We start from the raw sequence: 25,705 nt of genomic DNA, 5'->3' as shown, positions 1-25,705 counted from the left end.
TAATATAACTCCCTTCTATTTATCTATATGATCTGGATATTATTAGGAAGAGTGATAATCAATATCCGACAATCAAATAAAGCATGCACATCCAAAAAAAAAACTTGTTGGTAAACTGTTGCTGTTAAAAACATATAATAAGCTCACCAAAAAAAATGTGATGTTCATTCTCTTCATCAGACTCTTTTGGTGAGCTCATTAAATGTGTTTGGGAGCCACAGTGTTGACTTTTGTATTTTGTAAGATTCATTTCCTGATGTCATTCATATCTATAGGGGGTTTCATTGTGGCATTAAATGTGTGTTCAATCTTCTCTCTTCATCTTTCTCTGCAGGTTGGAATATTCCATACGAGTTTAATGAGTCTGACTTGAGAATCAGCATTCGTCAGATCCAGATGTTCCTGGACGAGTATGAAGAGGTTCCGCTGGAGGCCCTCGCGTATCTGACAGGTGATTAAGCAAGCAACCGCCCTGATAATCATAGTAAACACATAGCAGTGTGCTAACAGCCACTCAGAACCCCTTAGTAATCACATAGCAACACCCTAGCATTATGGTGGTGAGTTTTGTATAGGTGATCACCACTCTTTTCTTCAGAAAATGCAAAAATACTGGCTTTAAAATATTTTTTTTGCAACACAAACACATCTTGACATGTACAGTATTTGATGAAACGCAGTTGCATTGTTACAACACTTGAGCTGATGTTTGCTCGTGTCCTCTGCAGGAGAGTGTAATTATGGTGGGAGGGTGACTGACGATAAAGACCGGAGACTGCTGATGTCCCTCCTCTCCATCTTCTACAGCTGGGAGCTCATTAAACAGGACAAGTATCGTGTGTGTGAGGGAGAGCTGTACTATGTGCCGTCACACGCTCCCTACCAGGTACACACTCACACTGTGCACCTTCATTAAATCAAGTCAAGTCACCTGGATTTATATAGCGTGTTATACAATACTGGTTGTTTCAAAGCTGCTTTACAGTAGCTACGTTTACATGGAAACCTTTTGGTTCAATCGGAATGAAATCAATACGATTGATGAATCCGAACACGGTGTTTACATGAACGATAAATAAAGTTAATCGGGTTGATGTGCGCGTTTATATGTCACAAGTTTCAAATCGGAATAGATTTTTTGACATGCGCACACTGCACAAATATACAGAGTTTCCCGCTGTTAACTATAACTATTCTCCTCTATTGGTTCTTTACTTGTTTTAAACAGCAGACGTAATTTTAATCCGTCTCTGGTCATGATTTGGATACAATGAGCATATTAACCGTTTTGCCGTGCTGCTTATATTTATCACGCAGTAAAAATGCCCAAAACCAGTCGTCTGTGGATGAGAATCCCAAAACAAGGACTGGTGGGACGTTGTCCTGCTTCACTTCACAGACATTGAGTGAAATGAGAATTTTAGAATGACGGGACACTTATTTATATGACACTTCATTCAACAGGAAAAACAGCTCGTTCCGTGCATTAAACGTCATTACGCTATTTAACGTCTTCACACATGCGCAGTCCTTTCAGATTCGGTTTTCAATCTGATCAAGTGTTTACATGTTCTCTCGATCGGATTACAAAAGGAATAAACCACCCCTTTCAATCCGATCGAAATTTCATTCGGATCGAGCTCAATCGGATCGATTAAGGTGTTTACATGAAGGTTTTTTTAGTCCGATTGAGCCGTCAATCCGATTATAAGTGTCCATGTAAACGCAGCTACTGATAAACAAATAATAGGGACTTTTGTACCCAAAGAGCCTTTTCATAGTTCCTAGAACTATTGGCGAAAGTACCTGGATTTTGGCGTGTTCGCACCGCAGGAACTAGGAACGATTTTAGTTCTAGGAACTCCTTTTGGAGGAACTAATTTAGCTCCTACTTCAGAGTCGGTCTAAACCAGCACTATAGGAACTATCCGTGACGTTAGTGTACACTGAACGCACGCGAATCACCAGCACCCGCCATTTAAAAAAATATAAATATATTATAGCCTACATATTAACTCCAGAAACTAACTCTACGAACATGGGAAACTGATAGATGGGCCTCTTAACCTTTACTCTAAGGAGAAAATCCAACGCAACTTTGAGGGGACCAAGAGAAACATGATTATGTATTTCTGCTCAGCTAGCACAACAACAAGCGAGGCTTACGTCACTTCAGAGTTCCTGCTGGCGGTGCGAATGCAACCAGGAAAATGTTCCTAAGGGAACCATTAGTTCTCAGGGAACCACCCTGGTGGCTAGTTCCTAGTACCTAGAACTACCCGGTGCGAAGCCCCTAATGATCAATGATGCAAACATAATTCAATTCTGCTGTGAAGAAGCTTTAAAAAGACAATAGTGTCATTGTTCAGCTGAAATCAGTTCATTATGCAAAAGAAACATAAACAAACCATTCTGAGGCTTAATGGAATAGTTCACCCAGAAATGAAGTCATGTGATGCATTGCGTTCAAGTCAAAACATTAAGACGTTCTCAATTATGATAATTTATGAGACATGCGAGGATGCATATTTAGGTGTCATGTTTGTGGCAGTTAATTATTATAGTTAATTAAAACTAAATCTATTATAAAGAATCGTTATATAAAAATTAAAATAACTGAAATATATATATATTTTTTTTTTTTACTTATTTTATTTCAGATATTATTCAGTTACTTGGCATTTCTCATTTTTGTTAAGTTTAAGTTAAAAATAAATAAAAATAAAGATTTAATAAATGTAATAATAAACTTTATTAATGTAGACATATTACTAACACTACAACAAAGAAAAAACTCATTAAAATGACAAAAACAACAAATTACTAAAACTATAAATAAAAATTTAAATAAAAACAGAAAATCGAATACATTTATGATAAACTTTATTAATAAAATTGTATTAACAAAACTATATAGACTACAACTAAACTAAAACTAAGTAAAATTTGAAATGAAAAAGGAACATTTAAAAATGAATTAAAAATATTAAGTATATTTGTATATTACGGATACTAAAATAGCACTGGCTTGTGGGGATTTGAGAGCTACAGAAGATGAATCTCTTTTGTATGTAGAGCTATGTGGACTACATCCGCAACCTGCCCATCAGTGCTGAACCCGAGGTCTTCGGCCTCCACAGCAATGCTAATATCACCAAGGATAACCAGGAGACCAATCAGCTGTTAGACGGCGTGCTGCTGACGCTACCGAGACAAACTAGCAGCGGAGCCAAATCTCCACAGGTGGGAGGAGGCGGATCGTTAGTGAAAAATGATTGACAGTTTTGTGTACCTGCTCTTTGTGTCAGTGCGTTTGTCTGTGTCCACACAGGAAGTGGTAGACGAGCTGGCCGAGGGAATGCTGGCCAAGCTTCCCTGTGATTTTGACATTGAGATGGTGACCAATAAATACCCACTCCTGTATGAGGAGTCGATGAACACCGTCTTACGCCAGGAACTCATTCGCTTCAACAGGTACCAGACATATTCGTCACCCACATTACATACATCATAACATTCCTGCTGTAGAGCTAGCAATGCCAAGGTTGTGGCGGGTTTGATTCCCAGGAAATGCATGAACTTATATTGCATTCATGGTATACATTTGATAAGTTGCTTTGGATGTAAGCATCTGCTAAATGCACTGATGTAAATGTATAGGCTGTCAAAGGTGGTGCGTAGCAGCCTGCTGAACACCCAGAAGGCACTTCGGGGGCAGGTTGTGATGTCAGCCGAGCTGGAGAACGTCTTCAACAGTCTTCTCGTTGGGAAAGTGCCGGCCACATGGGCCGCCAAGTCCTACCCTTCCCTTAAACCCCTGGGAAGCTACATGTCCGACTTCCTCGCCAGGCTGCAGTTTCTACAGGTGAGCAAGTCCAACGGCTAAAGACAAACGCACACAACAAGACACAAGCTCATGTTCCTTTAATGATGTGAATTGTTTCCAACTGATGAATCCTGCACTGAAAATATGTGGTGTACAAACAATCTTCACTCAGAAATTGCTAGTAAATTTCACAAAAAACTATAGAACAACTGAAATAGTCTTTTCTTGTAAAACATACTCCAATAATCCTTCTTTTATGTACAGTTTTGATTTGTTTTTTATAGTGTAGTTCATCAATGCTTTTTCAGTAACAATGAGATACTGTTCTATTATAGTTGTAATTAATATTTTGAGATGGTTTTATAATTATATTTTTTTGTTTTCATTTTGATTGAAACAAATTTTAGTTGTTTTGTTTTGAAACAACTAGCTGAAATATTGATATTTTACTTCAGATAATGTTTATTTTATTTCAAGCAATGAAAATGTTTTCTTTTATGGTTTTCGTTAACTATATTAACCTTGCCTAGTCTGCAATTAATACAATGAATAATGTCATTATTGCAGCTTTAGGTGTTTTCGGTGTTATACGGTAGGGGGCGCTAGTAGGCATCTTCTGAAAGAGTAGAGAATCTCCGGATCAAAACACAGGCAAACAAGAAGCAGAAACAAGCGATAAAAGGCATTCCTTCTGTACACTGTAGTCTTAAAAAAAAAACATGATTTTCTCTGCTTTTTGCTCAAAAATGTTGCCTTTTTTTATGAAACCTTACTTTAAAGTGTTGATAAAAAAAGAATGCATGAAGCTATAAGAAATTTTTTTTTTTTTTTTTTTTACAAGCAGAGGCTTTGTTCTTGTAGTGTGTAATGTGCACTAAGGACACTAGGTCAGCCAATGTGTGCTCTGAGATTATTGAAACCAGTTGTGCACTACTCACCAATCAGTTTCTAATTGTTTGTCCATCTTTGTGTGTGTGTGTGTGCTTTAGGACTGGATTGATAACGGCCCTCCGTCTGTGTTCTGGGTATCTGCGTTCTATTTCACTCAGTCGTTCCTCACTGGCGTGTCTCAGAATTTCGCTCGCAAGTACACCATCCCCATCGACTACATCGGCTTCGAGTATGAGGTTTGTGTGCCAATGAGAGAGTGAACTGAGAGCGTATGAGAAAGAGGGTGATCTGTGCTTTATAAATAAATGTTTCTTAAACACTGACATTCTAAACTCAAAGTGTTTTTGGTATATTCAGCTGCAAACAATGTTATTACAATTTAAAATGACTCATTTCTATGTGAATATATTGCAAAATGTCATTTATTCCTGTGATCAAAGCTGAATTTTCAGCATCATTACTCCAGTCTTCAGTGTCACATGATCCTTCAGAAATCATTCTGATATTATGATTTGATGCTCAAGAAACATTTCTGATTATTATCAGTGTTGAAAACAGTTGTGCTGCTTCATTTTTTATTTTTTTTAAACTAGGATACATTAATACTTTGAAAGAACAGCGTTTATTTGAAATAGGAATCTTTTGCAACACTGTAAATGTCTTTAATGTAAATTTTGATCAATTTAATGAGTCCTTGCTAATTGAAAGTATACATTTATATTGAAAAAATAAAATAAAATGACCCCTAACTTGTGTATATCATAATGTGCATCTCTTTTAGGTCTGTAAGCAGGAAACTCACATGGAGGGGAAGCCGGAGGATGGCGCGTACGTCCGTGGGCTTTTCCTCGAGGGAGCGCGCTGGGATCGGGAGCACATGGTTATCGGTGAGTCTGTTCCTAAAGTTCTCTTCGACCCGCTGCCCATAATCTGGCTGAAGCCTGGAGAGAGCGCAACTTTCCTGCACGAGAGCATTTACATCTGTCCCGTGTACAAGACCAGCGCCAGGCGCGGGACTCTTTCCACCACTGGTCACTCCACCAACTACGTTCTGTCCATCGAGCTGCCCTCGGACAAGCCCCAGAAACACTGGATCAACCGCGGCGTCGCCTGTCTGTGCCAACTCGACAACTGAGCGCATACACTACAGATTTTCAGTGTGTTTACATTTCAACATGCCAAACATATGAAAAACCAAAAAATATTAAATTTAATACAGCACTAATTAGCATATTGTGGTTCCTTTTAATATAATTGTATGGAATAATAAAACAAAATGGCTTAAAGCAGTATTGTGTAATTCTTTAGACGTTAGAGTCGGCATGTAATCAAAATGGACAATTCTTGTTTTTTGCAGTATTTATTATAAATTATTTATCTGTGCACATTCATGTGCCTTGTAATCCTTAGGCCGGCTACACACTGGCTGTGTGGCGTTTTCTGTCTCTTTGCACACCAGAGATGTGGCGCTGCTGCTGCTAGCTGACATGATAAGCCTCATTAATGATATATATTCGACATATGGGGAGAGAGTTGTGGAAGGCCTATACTTCATGTTAAACATAAATATATAGCCTACTGATACAGCAAAGACAACGTCGGCAGTATTGATGGCAAAATGGGTTACAGAATATTTCATTCTGTATTGACAGGTGCAATGTTCGATGATTATTTATTTAATTTTTTTTATTACATTTAAATCTGCATTTATGTCAAAACCTAGAAACTTTCAAACATCAAAATGTCATTTATTAATATGTATTCGTGTCAAAATGACATATAAACATCTTTTCCTATTCTATTTTGCCGTGAAAAATAGGCATCGGTTCTATTTCTAGCATGCTCGCGTTTTCGGTGTGGCTCGTGCAATCTCTAACCTGTTAACATTGGAGCCGAAATAAAAACGGACACGCCACGCAGCCAGTGTGTAGCCGGCCTAAGTCAAAATAACTTCCCCTCCCTCTTACAACAACATCTCTTCTCTGATGACGTGTATATTGGCATGAGGGCGGAGCAACCTGTCACTCACACAAGATCCACCAATAGAGAGCCTAAGTCCCTCCCCTTCCGGTGGAACACCATGGGACCTTATTTCGGAAAAATATTGTATGGTAGTCAATGGCGAGAGACAACAAATATTTTGATCTCGTTTGAATTGTGCCCTGAATTACACATATGATGTTTGTCAATTTAAAAGATACATTTTAAAGTCAAGAAAGTCACAGTTCGATGTAAAACTGTTGAGGTGTAAGACTGTGAAAATACGTAATTACAAAGACTACAAACCCAGAAGGCGCACATGTGACGTCATACCTTTTCTCTCAATGAATGAAGCCAACTTTACTGAAGCTAACGTCTGTCATTTTTTCTAGTCTTACGTTATAATCGTAACGTTACGCCGTCATGCCTGAGTGTTTTGAGCCAGAATACACACATACGATATTGGTGACGTACATGGTGCGAGACGAGAGATGTAGTTCATTGAGCGATTTTCACATAAAACTAAACGTTACTCTTCTGTTTTATGACAAACTGCGACTTTCTTGACTTTCATAATTATCTTTTAAATTGACAAACATCATATCTGTAATTCAGGGCACAGTTCAGACGGAATAAAAAGATAAGTTGTCTCTCGCCATTGACTACCATACATATTTTTTCCGAAATAAGGTCCCATGAGCCGGAAGCGGAGGGGAGGGACTTATATATAGCAAACCACAACCATCCAATCAATTTCCCACGGACAAAATCAAGCCCCTCCCTACATTTTCTCTTGTTCGAGAAGCCATTTCACTCAGATATACGTCACAATAGGGCAACTTCCGTTTCATGGTGACTTCTGTGAAGAAACCATTTCTAGTTAAAACTCAAAAGTTTAATGAATGATGATAAACTAATTGAAACGCTGCTAGAATGCAACATTAACTGAGACCCCTTTATACAATGACAAAATAAATACACCTTTTAACATGAATCAAAACAGCTCACATTCATCATGCTGTACACTGGCAGTGAGAGGAATTGCCCTGATCTGTTTCATAATGCAGCCTTTTTAAGATATGAACTACATGAACTGTCAAACTTTATAATGTTCCCTGGTGTTTCTCAACACAATGTCCTACACACTTCAAGACATCTGTTAGTGTGTCAGGTCTCATCTTGAGACTGTAGGTACACGGGTTTGGCTTGTTTCCGCAGTCTCTGCTGACCTCGCAGCTTTCGGCCCTTCTGAGTGGCCAGACCCATCGGTGGAAGATATGTCTGAGAAAAAACATGACATATTAGTGTGTAAATCTCACAAAAACTGCCAGGAAACATTTCCAAGTCAGATTTCAGAATGTAAAGAAATATGAAGTAATGACAATATTATTACAATATTGAAATAACAATTAAAAGTAACATTTAATATGAAATTTATGTCACTAACTTTTTTTTAAATCATAAATAGTGGTCATAAATACGGACCTAAATCTTTGTAAAACGGCAAGAACATGACCAAGTCATATTTCACCCCAAATTATATTAATGAAAATGTTGAGATGTATATATAAAGACATTTCTTCATGAGATTCACAAATATAGCAGTATTATTATTAGTGCTTATGATCATATGTGGAGGTACTTACTGGTCTGGGATAGGGGTTCCTATAATGCAGTCCTGCCATGAAAAACAAAATAAAAATAATTTTAGCAGATCATCTGTTATTTGATAACGTCTTAAAAATGACATTAATTATTTCTCAGCTCATAAATGAAGCATTTGATACAGACCGATCTCTATCCGAGCTTCACACTCTTCAATGCATCTCTGGATTGATTCTGGATCTGTTATCTGTGACAGGGAGAAGACATGAGAGCGTGTTATAGATATGAGCTCTCTCACAGGTCCTCGGGCGATGCGAGGTCGGTCCACACCTGCTGGTTCTGTCGGAAGAGGGTTCGAGCCTCCTGAGCGATATATTTCCGCTCGGTGTCGGTGTCCTGAGGAAGAGCAGACTGAGCTTTCCAACTGCGTGCCACGCGCAGGATCCTCCTGTAGAGAGACAGCACATGTGGACGAGACATCCGGACCGCCTGTCAACATGAACTGACACAACAATACTGTACATGTTAGAAGAACTTGACAAGGCCATTATTTCACCTTAGAAATACGTGGAAGTATTTTTTACCTTTACTTGTGGTAAACATCCCGTCCATATATATATATATGTGTGTGTGTGTGTGTGTGTGTGTGTGTGTGTGTGTATATATATATATATATATATATATATATATATATACATACACACAAATTATTAATCAGTGTGTATATATACAGTATGTTAGTGCTGTCAAATCGATTAAGCACATCTAACAAGTTTGTTTATATAATGTGTGTGTTTATGTATATAGAAATATATATATATATACACGTGTATGTACACACACATATACATAAATCTACACACATTATGTAAAAAAGCTTGTTAGATGCGAATCATGCGATTAATCGATTTGATAGCATTAATACACACACACACACACATATATATATATATATATATATATATATATATGAAGAGTTCAGATGCAAAAGCCTCTAAGTGCCATCTGAAGTTTTCTTCTAGAATGATCATTTTTATCAAGCTTGTATATTTAAGTTCAATAATTTCACTTAAATGACAATTAATAGGTAATTTGCATTTCCATTTAAGTGAAATTATTGATATATTGAATTATTATATATGTGTGTGTACATACACGTGTATATATATATATATATATACACTACAGAGACATTATATAAACAAACTTGTTAGATGCGCTTAATCGATTTGACAGCACTAATATATATATATATTTATATATTTATATAATTTCTACAATTATGCAGCAGTTATTTTCATATATAATCAGCAGCATATTAATTAGCATAATAAAGCATGATATTTTAATTAATTATGCTGCACATTTATGTTGAAATAATCCTTATTATTCAGTATTAAATATAATGCGTACAACAAAACGTTATAAAAACAGAAATCAGTGCGTGACCTCTGTGTTGCTGTTAGGTAAACTAGATGGCTGTCAATAAGAGATTTGCAATATCCTTGACACACATTACAATTGTTACAGTCTTCCGTTGAATGCATTAATAATCTATCTGCTTCATTATCTCTACTTCCTAATGAAATAAACATTACCTATGGGTGATTAGATCAATACAGCTTATGTGAACATCTCCGCACTTCCGCACTCCAGCGTCCACGTGCTTCCGAGTGATGACGTCTCGAACTGCGGGGAGTTTTGTTTCGAACTAGTCCGGAAAGCTCCCGTGTTGCGCATTCGCATGTCTGAGAGATGTTTGCGCCAGTTACGCCTGCGTCGCTTTTGCGCATACTCCCTCGAACCCAAACAAAAAGAGAAACTGCGATCAATCAGCGGCCGATCCGCGTTTCTCTGGTTCCGTGCGGCCGTATCGAGTCCCTCAGGATCTTCTCCGTCCCCACAGAAACGGTCCAAAGGAGCGGGAGCCGGTAAAGGAGGTGGTTTTACCGGAGCCGGTCCGGATCAGCGCAGGTTCGGTTCGGGTTCAGGGACAGGCTCGAGTCTGTAGGAAGTGATGCGGGGGGAGATGTCAACTATGATCATCTAATGACCCAAAGAGCATCCGAAGCACACAAAGAGAAGCCCTTTCTCCTGCTTTTACACAGAGATTCAGAACCGATCCGGTTCGGCTGGAGGGTGGGATTAGCTTTAGCTTTAGCATGACAGCAGGGATGCGCTGATTCTGAGCTATTTCATCATCTTTCCACAGGTAAATCAACACAAAACACCTTCAGGTCAGATACCCGCTGTGTTTACGTGTAGAATGTACACATTTTATAGTTTACATGAAGTTTATTGTGTATAAATGATCCACACTTATCTGAAGCTAACCAGCTAAGCTGCTAACATGAGATCAGCTCTTTAAAAGACTTTAACTGTCATATCGAGTGTTTCATTACTCACAAACAGTCGTATATTAATATATCAGAACTATTAGTATAATCGTAGAGATTGTTTAGTGAGGATATAGAGTGTATTTGCTGTATATATGGACAGTTAATCATAATTTTAAAGGGAAAGTTTCTCATTTATACTGATAGAGACTCTTGGCTGTGGCTCAGATCTAGTGAGCGACTTTGCTAAACAGCATTATTGGGATCAAATTTCGCTTATAATGCCTTAAATATATTAAATAGATGACCCACAAATATGCTTAAAATGCTGCCTATGTAGACAGCATCTGTCTATATAATATATAACAGAGATTTTGTTCTCAGGACATTTAATATCATAAAATTGACATGGATTGACATTAAACCCGAATTATCTTCACCTAACAAAGAGGTACCATGGTGCTACTATGTTTTTACAGTGGTTTAACCATGATATTCTTTGAAGTACCTTAGTAACCTTACCAGAAAAAAATGTAAATAACTAAAACGAGATTTAAATGAATAACAATATATTAAAATGTGTAAATAACAGTGCAGTACTATAATGAGTAGAGAAAACAACATGATATAGCTTAATAGAAACTAGACATTTTCCAAATAATATTTTAAATAATATTAATTATTTACAGTCTAAATTGGGTCTTTCCTCAAGAAACTATATAGATTGCTTTTAAATTTTAGTGTGGGTGTCGGTGGCGTCTAAAAGATTGAAAACCCCTGCCTTAGTTTACCTGTGCTGTTAGTGTGGTTCCATGGTATTCCTTTGAGTAATTTGGAGTGGCATGTAAATACTTTGGTAAATTAATATGCTAATCATACAGTCGCATGATATGTCTTAAAGCACGTCAGTCAATATCCAATTACCATGTTATCACTGAACATCCTGTTATACTAGTAAATGCATCACATAATGGAAGTAAATTGGGTTGCGAATGCCGTTTCTTGCTGATTATTAACCTGCAAATTAGTTCATGACCTATGACCTTTTTCCCCAAATGCTGCCCACATCCCCACCAGGTGTATGTTGCTATGACGATGACCCCTTTCAGGTTATATGTCATTTAATCGTGGCACTGGTCACGTCAGCAATCCAACACCTCTAATGTAACCCAGCTCCGATTTAGCCTGTTTTATTTAGGTTAGCTCATGGGTATTGTGTTGTGGGTTAGTTAGTTAGTTAGAGCATGAGGATCAGGTGTGTGAAAGTGTCTCGGAGGATTGGGGTGTGTTGTGTCGATGGTTTAGATGGTGTGTTTCTGATCACTCTTGCTTTGCTCTTTGGCTCAGGCTAGCGGATGTTCCGGCCGTCTCCATGGAGTTTCCTCAGATGACACGTCGGTTCACTGCTCGGGGATTTGGGTGAGTGTGTCCCGTACCACTGCACAACACGCGTGTTCCTGATCCATGGTGATGTAGTCGCTCTGAGCCTGCTCTGATAGCCACAAACACAAGCAGTCTCATCCCAGAGTCCTCAGCGTTCAATATAAAGCAGGTCGTGTTGCTCCTGGATGCTGATTGGTCGATACAGCGTTCCAGTGTTTACCGTAAAGGCCAGCTGCTAACGTACATGTCACTGTAGACCTACAAGCGGAAGGACGATACTAGATTTAAATATTTTTATTATATAATAATCACTCAAGGCAGCTGCATATCAAGTATATCAATGTCCTTTATCTGTGAAGTAGATCTTTTATAAAATAAAAAAATAAATATAACTATAATAGCAAGTCAAATAAATACAAATATTCTACTTTATAATTTTGCAAATATCGTCTCATTCATATTATATATATATATATATATATATATATATATATATATATATATATATATATATATATAATATATATATATATACTTATAATAATGATTTTATATTTGATTTATTATATTTATATTTTTTAAATATATTATCAAAGGTAAAATGCATTATAATATTTGCAGATTCCTTGTTTTAATGCATTATACTTTCTAAAGATGTAACAATGAATAGATAAGTTTCATTATATATTATAACTATGCATTAGAGGTGCATTACAAGTAAAGTGTTGCCATAATATATATATATGGTTGATTTGAAGCAAATATTCTACTTTATAATTTTGCAAATATTCTCTCTTAAAATTATTATATTTAAATAAATATTCTTCTATCTATCTATCTATCTATCTATCTATCTGTCTGTCTGTCTGTCTGTCTGTCTGTCTGTCTGTCTGTCTGTCTGTCTGTCTGTCTGTCTGTCTGTCTGTCTATCTATCTATCTATCTATCTATCTATCTATCTATCTATCTATCTATCTATCTATCTATCTATCTATCTATCTATCTATCTATCTATCTATCTATCTATCTATCTATCTATCTATCTATCTATCTATCTATCTATCTATATATATATATGCACACAATATATTGTTAGAGCTGAAGGACATTGTTTGGCAAAGGTTATAAATCGACAAAATAGCCAAATAAAATGAGGCCCTTAAATATTGTATTCCTCTCATGGCTAATTATGGTACTTATTCATATTTGACACATTCTACAGTTTATTGTTCATTTTAAATTAGTTTGCATAACAAAATAAAGCATAACAGAATTGTCCCCATAAGCAAACTGTGTCTCACTGCATGAGAAAAATAAATCAGAAGAGAGACATCCTGCATTTTATGTAATATTGAACACATAAACAAAGCCCAGAAACAAAGAAGCCCACATTTGAATTATTTTTATGAACACACATTGTTCTCATTCCTCAAAGTCATTGTAGAGCTCTACAAACGGTTATTCTAAGAACTTCAGATCGGATCCCTCGACGTTCAGCCTTCGCTCGTCCCGGCCTAGTAACACAGTTTTTAGGTACGTTTGTTAATGTCATAGTGGAAGCGTTTATGATCCATCTCTGTGACCAATCAGAATGCAGGAGGAGCGCCAGATTCGCTGAATTAAAGCTCTCTGCGTTCTGTCACACACTGATTACTACTTCAACAACCACAGTGCAGGGATCTCACCACACTGGTTCATGTCCTGCCCAAACTCTGATTCACTGGCAGGGCGCATTTTAACACACACTGTTTAACTGGCTCCCCTTGTTCAGAGGAAGTGAGAAAGCTGTGCACATGATGATTCAATATATTGTTCTTCAGGTTTGCCTTTAATTCTAAAGAAAATTCACAAGTTAAGAAATCAGTCGAGGGAGTGTTGACCACAGTGAGATGAGTGGAAGGAAGTGAAGCTCAGGTTCATCTAGGGAACTTTGTATTTGTGGACTTGGAAAGAGGAACAGTGTACGTGCGATACAGATTCCTCTGATAGCCATTGTTCTTTGGAAGTGGGACGAAAAGGCTTGTGAGAATCTTTGACATTTACCCTCAGAAAGACCAGCTGGATTTTAATATTACAGTAATGTGAGCATGAAATCATAATTGACTCTATACTTAATATTTCAGTGATGCTTTATGTTTATGTTTTTATTTGTTAAGGAACAATGCACATTAACTCACATGAGCGCTTGTGTGTGTCCGTCATGTTAGTGTAACATCTGCAGGCCCTGCCAGGTTGATGATGGTAAGAAGAATAAGAGAAGAATGATATGAATACACATACCTACAATTAGTAAAACAATGGTATGACCATATGGAACATAAAACACGAAAGTAAAGGACATTTTAGTAAACATAAACAGAAGAATATTATAGGCACAAAAATGCAAACAAAATTACTTTAAATCACAAGCAGACGAAAAACACTTTAGTTGAGTGTCCGGTTCTCACGGTTAACTAGCTGCTCATTAGCATGCATATTACTAGAATATCGGCTGTTTATTAGCACATATTAATGCCTTTATTCCGCATGACCATATTCTACATCCCTTAATCACCCAATACCTAAACTTAAAAGTGCTGTATGTAACTTTTTCACTCTACTAAAGCATAAAAATACCATAATATGTTTGCATATATTGAGGAAACAATATTCACATACTCGTTTCTCTGAAAAACACCTCTACAGCCAGTTATTATACTTTGAAACGTGTGTTTCCAGGCTGGAATGTTTGTTATTGTTTTGGTCTGTGATACTGCACGTTGACAGTTTTCATTGTCCATTGCGCTCGTTCCTGTTGCATGTGCTCAAACTGGCAACCAGTGTGAGCGCCGTCCAGTCTGAGGAGCAGGCGGCGGGAGAAACAACGATATTTTGAATTCGACTGCAGTACCTATTTCCACCACTAGTTGTCATTCTTACATACTGCACCTTTAACTCCCTTACTCCCTAATAAACCGTAATCGTCGTAATTAAGAGTGAGAATTGGACCCTAATCTAAAGTGTGACCCTTAATGCTTTAACGTGACTGGTCTGATTCCCCGTGATGAATGTTGGATCTGAATCTTCAGGGCATGGTGACTGCTGTCCGTCAGCCAGTGGGCGTCTAGCAGGGGTCGCCTGGACCTGAAGGAAGACCTCCGAAACAGGACGAGGGAGACCGACAAGAGAACGAGAGCGACATGGGTCAGTGTGTGACTAAATGCAAAAACCCCACGTCCTCTCTGGGCAGTAAAAGCGATGCTGGGAAATCTCACGGGAAGAAAGGTGGCACTGGCGGCGCGCACAAGGAGGAAGTGGCCAAGTCTTCCGTCGACGTTATTTTCAACGGCACCAAAGTGTCCGAGGTCACCGTGGAGGGCGGCGTGGCTCCGACCCTCTCGGCGCTGGACGTGCGGCGGGATCAGTCCGCGCAGGACGGGGTGTCGCTCGCTCGGATACACGACATGTTCTCGTGTTATAAAGACGAGCACGAGGATGCCATCCTGGAGGAGGGGATGGAGCGCTTCTGCAACGACCTGTGCGTCGATCCGGCCGAGTTCAAAGTTCTGGTGCTGGCGTGGAAGTTCCAGGCTGCTACCATGTGCAAGTTTACAAGGTGAGTTAGATGTAGTTCAGCAACACACAGACGAGGTTGAGAGACACTACCAGGAAGTTTGGGGTCAGGAAGTCTCTTCTGCTCTCCAAGGCTGCATTTATCTCATCAAAAATACAGTAAAAACAGTAATATTGTGGAATATTATTATAATTTAAAAGAAGCGTTTTCTTATGTATTCTAAACTGTAATTTATATCCTGTGATCAAAGCTGAATTTTCAGCATCATTACTCCAGTCTTCAGTGTCACATGATCATTCACAAATAATTCTAATATGATGATTTGATGATTATCAATATTGAAAACAGCTGTTCTGCTTCATATTTTTAAATGTCTCCCAAACTTTGAGAAGACAATCCCACAATGCACTGCTTCACAAGAAAATCCATTCAAAATGGCAGTTGAAGCACATTTGTGTTTGTGTGTGCGTTATGCTAATGTGGGAATCATTCAGTCTTCATGCTGAGTAATTGATTACTGTATACCAAAATGCAATGCACACAGACTGACCTTCTATTTAATGTGCAACATCATTTGTAACCGTTCTTTCATTGTTTAACAGTCAGAATTTAATTATCATAATTATTCAAGTCATGATAACTGGATGCTACTTGCCGAATTACACATTTGTAAGATATGGTCGAAGCAGAATTATAGGATTGCGTTCTGAACAGCCACAGAGGTCTACAGCACAGCATTGTGGGTATTATAAGGGTAAGAGGCAAAAATGTGAATTTCAGTTGAAGAAAACAAAGCAATAAAAAGATGTTTTCACAGTTTTATTGTTGAATAGCAGTGGTGTCTGCGGGTACAGACGTTACACTGGGGTGAGAGATCATTAGTCACTGCAGTTCCTCCACACACACACACACACACTTGCAAAGATTGCTTCATCTCGTCAAAGTGTTGCAATGACACCATGTGCAGCCGTGTGTTTGTCAGAGTTTAAATTGGCATGAAATCAAAATTCACCCTGTCTGTTTTGTAAATGTGTGTTATAGATCTTATTGTGAACAATTCATCCATGCATGTTTGATTTTCTTAACATTTTGACCTCATAATCTTCAATCTGCTTACATATGCCAAGCTTCTCCAGTCATTTTGTCCGTTTAAACACCGCCTTGTTCTTACAAAAGACTGTATGCTTTCATTCAGATCCAGCTCACGCACAGAATCAAGTCTGTCAGGCGTCCTCCTACATGTTTTCTTTTTTTATAATCTATTTCACTCGCATATACGTCACAATACAGAAGAAAACATCTCTCGCCATTTCCTTTTATGGGTCAAAAGTCAACTAATGCTTCTTCCACTGTGGTTTATAAAATAAATGTCTTAAATAATAGTATAATTAATTCTTAAAAATAGTTCTATATACCATTCTAACGTTTGAGGCCCCTTAGAAAAAAGTGACAGTAAAGACATTTAAATGCTGTTCTTTCTATTCCTCATAGAATCCTGAAATAAATGTCACGAGTTCCACAAAATTTTTTAAACATTGATAATAATCATAAATGTTTCTTGAGCATTAAATCAGCATATCAGAATGATTTGTGAAGGATCATGTGACACTGAAGACTGGAGTAATGATGCTGAAAATTCAGCTTTGATCACAGGAATAATATAATATTTCACAATATTACTGTTTTTACTGTATTTTTGATCAAATAAATGCAGCCTTGGTGTTCCCAAACTTTTAAAGAGTATTAATAATCATCTGATGTTTCTGGACATGCAATTCATACTGAAAAAAATGTAATGTATAATTAAAAACTCCACCTATAGTAATTCTATGAGTCAGGGTTGATCAAGTTTACTAAAACCATTAAATATATATTTCAGCTAGTTGCCAAGGCATCATTTTCTCATTTTTATTTAGTTTAACTTGATGTACTAAAATAAAAACAACAATAACAAAGACATAAACACACATATTTTATTTATATTAAAATAAAATGAAAAAAAAAAAAAAACCGAATTCACAAAACGATCTATTATCTATGATACGAACATAAATCTAAATAACATTTTTTGCATCCTTGCTTCAAGAATCATTCTCAGTTGCAATGTCAAATCCCAGTGTGTTTTGTGTGTGTGTGTGTGTGTGTCTCAGGAGGGAGTTTGTGGACGGCTGTAAGGCGATCCAGGCCGACAGTATCCCGGGAATCTGCTCTCGGTTCCCCGTGCTGCTAGAGGAGTCTCGAGGAGAGGAGAGTTTCAAAGATCTCTACCGGTTCACCTTCCAGTTCGGGCTGGACGCGGAGCAGGGCCAGCGCTCCCTCCAGCGCTCCATCGCCATCGCCCTGTGGCGGCTCGTCTTCACGCTGGACTCGCCCCCGGTGCTGGAGCGCTGGCTCGACTTCCTCTCGGACAACCCGTGCGCCGTGCGCGGCATATCCCGCGACACCTGGAACATGTTTCTGAACTTCACGCAGAGCATCGGGCAGGACCTCAGCAACTACAGCGAGGACGAGGCCTGGCCCAGCCTCTTCGACTCGTTCGTGGAGTGGGAGACGGAGCGGCGGCGGAGGGAACGAGCGCACGAGGGGTCCGAGACCGATCCCCCGGCGGACTGTGAGGCCTCGTCCATGTGGCCGGGACCTTGAGGAACCGTGTGTTTTGGGATGGTGGTGAACTCTGGACGATGACGTGTGTGTGTGTGTGTGTGCGGAGGTGTTTCTGAGCCCGTCACTCTCCATCCGGATTCTAGATATCGTTATGGAATTTTTGGTCTTATCGCATTGGGCATCCCAGTGCGCTCTCTTGACTTTTGTTTTAATGAAAGGGCTCCAAACGAAATGTTTTTTTAAGCACTTTTATTTAAGTTATTGCTGTTGTTCATTTAATTTGTTTTAAAATTCACATTTCATCCAGAGCGGTTTCTTCTCGCTAATATTTTGGGATTCACCTGCACGCCAAAGAAAAGGGAATTCTGTCAGCTGCCTACCGAGTTTGAATATATACACACGCACACGCACACACACACACACACACACACACACACACACACACACACACACACACACACACACACACACACATACACATACACACACACTCTCACTCACTCACTCGCACTCACACACGCACATTCACACTCAAACGCACACACACGCACTAACACACGCACACACACACACACACACACACACACACACACACATACACATACACACACACTCTCACTCACTCACTCGCACTCACACACGCACATTCACACTCAAACGCACACACACGCACTAACACACACACACACACACACACACACACACACACACACACACACACACACACACACACACACACACACATTTATGCACTAAAGAAACCCACACATCCATATGGCAGCATAACTGCTGTTTTGAACGGTTATATTTGGGCTTCTGTTGGCTGAGGAGTGTGTGTGGTTTTCTGTTGGCTGAGGAAGTGTGTGTGCTGCTGTTTAACATCAGACTGCAGTGATTGATGTTCTGAAGCCTCATTCCTCATGTGCTTCCCTGCTCTTCTTTTCTTCTTATCATTCGATCTCTTCTGATGCATTCATTCATTCTGCTATTCACTCATGTATTCTCAACAACGGTCAGGTGTGTGTGTGTGTGTGTGTGTACGCGTGCATGAGGAAATACAGATTCATTTGCAGTTGGATGTCTGCTGTGAGCTTTTTCTTTTATTTTACAGTTTACATTCTTTTATTTTTTTTTAATTCAAATTTATTTTATTTCATCTTTTGTGTCTGGTTTTATATAAATGATACAGTTTATAATGAATAAAAATGTGTTGAACATTGAATTTTAGTGTGTCTTTTTATGTTCACTTTTTGATCTCTGTCATTTAGTTACCATAACAAAGCATTTATTTTTTCTTAAAATCAGACTTTATTATTAGTAATATGCAGTGCATTATCATGCATGTCTTAATATTGTGATAAGCTAAATTGTTTTGACGTTGGAAATACTATTATTTTTCTTTTATCTCAGTATATCAGTTAAAAATGTAAAATTTGGATGGATTTTACAGACCTTCACTCCTTTTAGTTTGAATGGATGTCAACGTTTAACGGAAATCTGGCAATTTATTAAGAAATATTACAGGTGTTTCTTCATTTTACTTTCCACTAATCAAACTCAGGAATATAATTTTATTTGGTAATCAATTAATAGATTTTTTTTTTTCTGTGTCCTTGATATTTCCATCCTGTTAGTCTTTTGTAAAATCTATTTAAATAACAAAAGGAAGTGACATCACTTTGGAGGGAAAACAACAAACTCAGTTATCAATGGATTTGATGGATTCTGTGGTATCATCAACATTTAAAGATGGTTAAAAAAGTGTTGATTAGTCTGTGAGGCTGATCAGAGAATATTTCTGAACATCTTTTATACAATTTTAAAGAAAACACAAGCGCATTCTTATAAAAATTGCAGTGTTCATAAAGTGATGCATGACAGAAATGGTCTATTTTAAGTACAAATATGCAACAACAGACAAATACTTAATACTGGTATGATAACAATTAATAGAGATATTATAAAAAATAAAAAAAAAAGCATTTATTATAAACATAATATTTTTTAGATTTCATGACAGTCAGTTTTTGCATAATTAAAAAGGTTTCCAGTATTCAAATCTGCACAATATTTGTGATTTTGTGAATTTAGTTATTAATAGAATAGTATTTCAATATTTGGAATAATATTGTTTTATGAAACTTTGGCGTTAATGTAAAGTCTATCCAAGAAGACAGTAAAAATGAATGTTCATTTATCAAAGCTGATAGTTGCGTACAAGCATTTAATGTTGGCCTCAGCCGTGTGGGCGGGTCTTCTAATGAGATTGCGTGTTGTGATTGGACAGCGTCTCTCCTTGTTGCAGGCGCTCCACCGCTGTGTGGGCGGGCCTGTTTTTCACTGCGTGCTATGATTGGTCAGTTACAAGCCCGCTGCAAGCGTGTGGGGGCGGGGTCTGTGCTCAGAGGACGCGCTGTGATTGGTCAGCATCTCTCCTGGTTACCAGCCCTCACTGAACTCAACAACACCGACGCTCAGTGACAGTCTAGCAAACAGAAAGGCGTTTTCAGCTGAGAAATGTCATGGACTGTAAGTTGACAGCTTTTATTATCCAACATGTTTATTTCAGGGTGTTTATAAATGAATGCCAGAGTGAATATGATGGTTTTTGACGTACAGTTTAATGGCGGAGAGGGTTTGTGTGTGCTGTTAGCAGAGAGGCTAGTTTTCAGCATGTAAACATCTGTACAACATCTGTATAACATCTGTACAGCTGATGTCAGGGTTAAGTCCAGGTTAGCATCTGCAAATACTGTATTTGATTCAGGTTCCATAAAAGCTTTGGAATCTGGTAAAAACAAAAGCTTTACATTGACAATGCATTATTAAACATGATAGGTATAACGTTATAAAAACTCATACAGTAACGTTATCGATAGAGGTACTGTATTTAAAGTCATATAGTGTTAATTAGCTACTCTTCCATCTGTTTAAGTTATGTAGTTTTAACTAACTAATGTCTCTTTTCTCCAGTATGACTGAGATATGTGCTGTTTGATTTCTTTTAGCAGTTTCTGCCTTTCTTATTGTTTCCATTTTATTTCCATACAGGAACACTGAAAATAAACAATATTCAGACCAGCCATATTATAATTAACTAAAACTAAAACCATTAAATAAGTAAATGAAAGAATGTTATCTTATATATATATATATATATATATATATATATATATATATATATATATATATTAATACATTTAAACATATTTTATTCCATAAACTTTTTTATTTCAGCTAGTTGCAAAGGCAGCATCGTTTTAATCTAGTTTAACATGATTTATTAAAATAGCTTAAACTAAATCAAATTAATAAAACTATATAGACATATTTAAAACTAATAAAAGTGAAAAAACTCTCAACAAAACTGCTTGGTATCTCAGTGATGCTAAAATAACACTGTTATTTATGATTTATCTGTAATAAACAATTTTTTTGTTTTCTGACAGCTCGATAGTTGTTATTTTATATATTAGATTATAGTGTCGGGCTGAGATCTTTTAATATGAGCCTGTTTTGACATGATGCACAGATGTGTTTCAGTAAATAATAATAATAATATGAATTTAATTTCCTTTGTAAAGGACAGCTATAAAACAAGGTATTTGAAATGAATTCTTATTGCAGCTTTCCTGCATTATTTATGCTAAAAGCTCATGGTGATTCAGCACAAGTAGGTTTGTTCATGTAGATCTGTTACCGCACCAGTACACTGCTTTTACACTGATTTACACCGCTGAATTGTGATGTGTCATGTGCAATGGACAGTGACAGAAACACACAAGCTGCATGTTGAAATGTTCTTTTCAGTCAAGAGGCAAATAAATAAAAAAATCTCCTTGGTTTGTTGATTTAAATCTAATTTACACTTCTTTCCTTCTCTTCCCTGTCTTTTCCCTTCTTCTTTCTTCTTTCTCTCTCCTCTCAAGTGTCCAGATGCTGTGATTGAAACAGTGCAGATTCTGTAAGAGTCATCCTGACTATCACATCTGTCTTTCTTCTTTCATGTCTGTCTCTCACGTCTTTCCTCATGACCAGTGCAATTCAAATGACTCTTATGAACTGATTCATTTCAGTGAATCGTTCACAAATCAGTCTCTGAGGCTGATTCATAATTCATAAATTCATAATTGCAGCGTGTAGTCATGGATATTGTAATATATTAATGTTTTGTTTAGCATATGGTTGGGGGTTTGCTTCCTCAAACACTGCAAAAATGATTTTCTTACTTAGGCCTAGTATTTTTGTCTTGTTTTCCATTACAAATATTGAAAAATTCTTACATCAAGATACAATCACTTTAAGAAGAAAATGACTTCATATATTAATTCTTGTTTTCTGAAAAAATTATCAAAAGTGAGTGAGTTTATGCTTAAAACAAGAAAAAAAAAAAAAATCTGCCAGTAGGGTACGAAAATAATAAATAATTTAATAACAATAAATAATAGGTTTCCCTTTGAATTAAGTAGATTTTAGCAGATTTTTAAAAAATTATTTTATAATAAAAAAAAAAAAAAATTAATAATAATAAAAAATAGTTTTCACTTTGAATTAAGTAGATTTTAGCAGATTTAAAAAAAAAAAAATTATAATAAAAAAATAAAAATAAATAATAATAATAAAAAATAGTTTTCACTTTGAGTTAAGTAGATTTTAGCAGATTTTATTTTTTTAATTATTATATTAGGCAGAAACTCAATATCTTAAGTCATTTTGCATCTCAAGTAACTGTATCTTGATTTAAGAATGCTGAGATATTTGTAATAGAAAACAAGACATAAATACTGAATAAAAAATAATTTTTTTTACAGTGAAATTAAAATAATGGTTAAATGAAACCAGGATGATTCCCATCCGAACTCTCTTCTCTCCATCACATCTGTCTCTCTCTGTCTCTCTCTGTCTCTCTCTGTCTGTGCACCAGTGTTTTGATCATCTAGTGTGTCATATATTGTTCGTGATCATATCTGACTGAGAGTTTGTGTCGTGTGCAGGAGCTCAAGAGGAGCCGGGCAGGAAAACTGTCCTCCGCTGAGGAGAAGCTGGATGAATATTTAATCGACCTTCAGCACAAAAACAGGTTTGATGACACACCCGGACACACATGTACAAACACAGGTCAGATAACACAAAAACAGGTTAACTGTGAGCTCAGGTTGAGCGATATGGCTTCAGTTACGAGTCACACGCAGACGCCGCTCAGCCATGTGACGTACTACATGATTGGATGCGCTAATGAGCTGCTCTGATTGGCTGAAAGCCTGCTAGAGTGAAATTCTAACTGGCCGTGGACATTTGTAACGTTAAATGACGTGTAGTCTTTCAGCTCGGCTGCTAGTACATATCTAACTGCCAATGAAACTATATCTTTCCTTTCTTCTGAACACATGATTCAGATTCACATTCACATCTCAGCTTGTTTAATCTGCATGCTAAAAATGTATATTTCATTTAAGTCTAATACTATTAGATTCATTACTATTATTGTTCTCTAATATTAAACCTACTAAAAACATAAGACAGGGTTCAACAATAAGGTTTTATTATAAGGTCTAGTTTGTCCAGTTATTCAGATTTCTACTTTATCTGCTGACATTTTCACTTGTTCCAACACCAAAAATTATACATTTAAATGATTAACTTTAGATGCATTATTTAATGTTTATTTTAAAATGATTTCATTATTATTCTTTCTGATTTTTCTCTCTCAAATGTTAAGCGCCAAGTGTAATTTCTTACGCCAAAACGGCAATAAATTCATAAAGTCTTTTGCTGGAAAAACTGGTCAGTAAGATTCTTTTAAGAAAATTGATGGTTTTATTCAATAAGGATGTAAAAACTGATCAAAAGTGGCAATAAAGACATTTATAATTTTATAAAAGATTTCTATTTCAAGTAAATGCTGTTCTTTTGAACTTTCTATTCACCAAAGAATCCTGAAAAAATAAATGTATCACAGTTTCCACAAAAATATGAAGCAGCACAACTGTTTTCAACATTAATAATAATACGAAGAAATATTCTTGAGCATCAAATCCTCATATTAGAATGATTTCTGAAGGATCATGTGACACTGAAGACTGGAGTAATGATGCTGAAAATTCACAATTTCACTATATATTCACATAGAAAACAGTTAATTAAAATTGTAGTCATATTTCACAATTTTACTGTTAATTGTACTGTATTTTGATCAAATAAATGCAGCCTTCGTGAACATAAAAGACTTATTTCAAAAACATTTAAGAAAATCATATCAAGCCCAAACTTTTGACAATTTAAAAAACTAACAGAACTCACAATCATATGTCACAGAAAAACACATGTTTAAGTTTGTGAGACATGTAAGAAATGTAAGATTTATTGCTGATCCAGTAGGGACAGTGAGAGTAGGTGGTCAGCGGGTTAAATGAAGTGTGAATTGCCTGAATAAACTTAAATGAACACAGAGTGAAGAGTTCAAATAGAGTCATTTTGTCAGACCCATCAGACCTGACTAGTTAGAAACAATGTCTACTCTGTCATTGTTCAAGAACCCCTGTTTCCCTGCCTTTCTACCCGCAATCTTTCTTCCACTCAATAGACGTGTGCCGATCGGCTGGTGTCATGTTTAATGTTCTCCCTCAGGGCGCTGAGAAGACTTCAGAGGAAAGATCCCCGTCAGGAGGAGCTGGAGATTCTAGAGCAGGGCTTCAATCTGTACATCAACGGCGCTCACATCAACACTGCTAATGCGGCTCACAGCAGATCCAGCAGGAGAACCACACAGCCTTCAGAAGCACAGAGAAACACACGCACTGCAGGTACACACACACCACACACTGACACTGGATGAGCGGAGGCTTCCTGTGACCTGCCGGATGAGAGAACGTGTCTGTGTTCACACAGATTCCTCCAGAGCGAGTGCAGAGGAGCGTGAGCTAGACCGACAGAATCAGAGGAGCCACACGGCACCGGAGAAAACACAGAGACGCCGATGGGTGCAGGTAATGCCCTGACTAACTCAAACACTGTCCAAACACTCATCCCACACTAGATTTGCTTTCTCCGTCTCCTTCCTGGCACTGCACTTTAACTGTATGCATCATTACTATAGGAATCTGTCTACATCTGCACTGAGAAAGGAAGGAAAGAGAAGATTTCAGCGGAGCACAAATACTCCGATGACTTTGAGCCGGACGAGAGCGTGGATATGGAGGTGAGAATATGTGTGTGTGTGTCTGTGAATATTCCATTTTTCATGTTGCATCCATAATTACATATTTACAACTTCTAAGCTCCACCTGACCGTTGCGAGTCTTAAAACAACTAAAATAGGATTTTCTTCAATATTTTGAGGTGAATTAATGTAGTCAACTATTTTGCTGTCATTATTGATGTGAATAATTATTTATTAATTCAAAAACAGGAATAACTCATAGTGTCCAGCCTTGGAAAATTGACATCTTTACCCTTAATTAAAATATTATTACAAATTTGTTAAACGTAAATGTAAATATATATAAATATATATATATATATATATATA

General features: G+C 37.2%; 4 protein-coding genes across 10 annotated transcripts in view; 3 read left to right on the top strand and 1 right to left on the bottom strand.

Annotated features, from left to right (window-relative positions):
* dnah3 (dynein axonemal heavy chain 3) overlaps positions 1–5,852 on the top strand; it is a gene marked incomplete at its 3' end in the record, with an annotated part of 47,914 nt that extends 42,062 nt beyond the window's left edge. For all 3 annotated transcript variants that reach the window (XM_079862716.1, XM_079862717.1, XM_079862718.1), the window contains 7 exons: positions 335–451; positions 729–886; positions 3,076–3,243; positions 3,332–3,474; positions 3,661–3,865; positions 4,816–4,953; positions 5,499–5,852. In XM_079862716.1, the coding sequence (XP_079718842.1) occupies positions 335–451; positions 729–886; positions 3,076–3,243; positions 3,332–3,474; positions 3,661–3,865; positions 4,816–4,953; positions 5,499–5,852 (1,283 nt within the window). The remainder of the gene's footprint in view (positions 1–334; positions 452–728; positions 887–3,075; positions 3,244–3,331; positions 3,475–3,660; positions 3,866–4,815; positions 4,954–5,498) is intronic.
* Positions 5,853–7,856: 2,004 nt separating this feature from the next.
* lyrm1 (LYR motif containing 1) lies at positions 7,857–9,980 on the bottom strand. Its single transcript, XM_079862833.1, has 5 exons — positions 9,901–9,980; positions 8,633–8,804; positions 8,489–8,549; positions 8,344–8,375; positions 7,857–7,978 (listed from the first exon to the last, which is right to left on the bottom strand). The coding sequence occupies exons 2-5, from the start codon at positions 8,780–8,782 to the stop codon at positions 7,865–7,867; spliced, it is 357 nt and encodes a 118-aa protein (XP_079718959.1). The 5' UTR covers positions 8,783–8,804; positions 9,901–9,980; the 3' UTR covers positions 7,857–7,864.
* Positions 9,981–10,390: 410 nt separating this feature from the next.
* Positions 10,391–18,394, top strand: dcun1d3 (defective in cullin neddylation 1 domain containing 3). Of its 2 annotated transcripts, none has more exons than XM_079862816.1 (4): positions 10,391–10,514; positions 11,986–12,057; positions 15,089–15,615; positions 17,724–18,394. In XM_079862816.1, the coding sequence occupies exons 3-4, from the start codon at positions 15,200–15,202 to the stop codon at positions 18,214–18,216; spliced, it is 909 nt and encodes a 302-aa protein (XP_079718942.1). In that variant the 5' UTR covers positions 10,391–10,514; positions 11,986–12,057; positions 15,089–15,199; the 3' UTR covers positions 18,217–18,394. The 2 variants fall into 2 exon arrangements, with proteins under 2 accessions (XP_079718942.1, XP_079718943.1); XM_079862817.1 differs by lacking the exon at positions 10,391–10,514 and adding an exon at positions 10,515–10,570.
* A 2,220-nt stretch (positions 18,395–20,614) lies between these two features.
* katnip (katanin interacting protein) overlaps positions 20,615–25,705 on the top strand; it is a 28,947-nt gene continuing 23,856 nt past the window's right edge. For 3 of the 4 annotated variants that reach the window (XM_079862729.1, XM_079862730.1, XM_079862728.1), the window contains exons 1-5: positions 20,629–20,706; positions 23,172–23,257; positions 24,805–24,980; positions 25,066–25,163; positions 25,274–25,375. In XM_079862729.1, the coding sequence (XP_079718855.1) occupies positions 20,695–20,706; positions 23,172–23,257; positions 24,805–24,980; positions 25,066–25,163; positions 25,274–25,375 (474 nt within the window). In that variant the 5' untranslated portion in view covers positions 20,629–20,694. Of the gene's footprint in view, positions 20,707–22,106; positions 22,142–23,171; positions 23,258–24,804; positions 24,981–25,065; positions 25,164–25,273; positions 25,376–25,705 lie in introns of all 4 variants that reach the window. The other variant, XM_079862731.1, reaches the window with a different exon arrangement.

The sequence above is a fragment of the Squalius cephalus genome (genome assembly GCF_949319135.1).
Source record: "Squalius cephalus genome assembly, chromosome: 25".
Taxonomy (NCBI): Eukaryota; Metazoa; Chordata; class Actinopteri; order Cypriniformes; family Leuciscidae; genus Squalius; species Squalius cephalus.
This window is presented reverse-complemented; position numbering and strand designations above follow the sequence as displayed.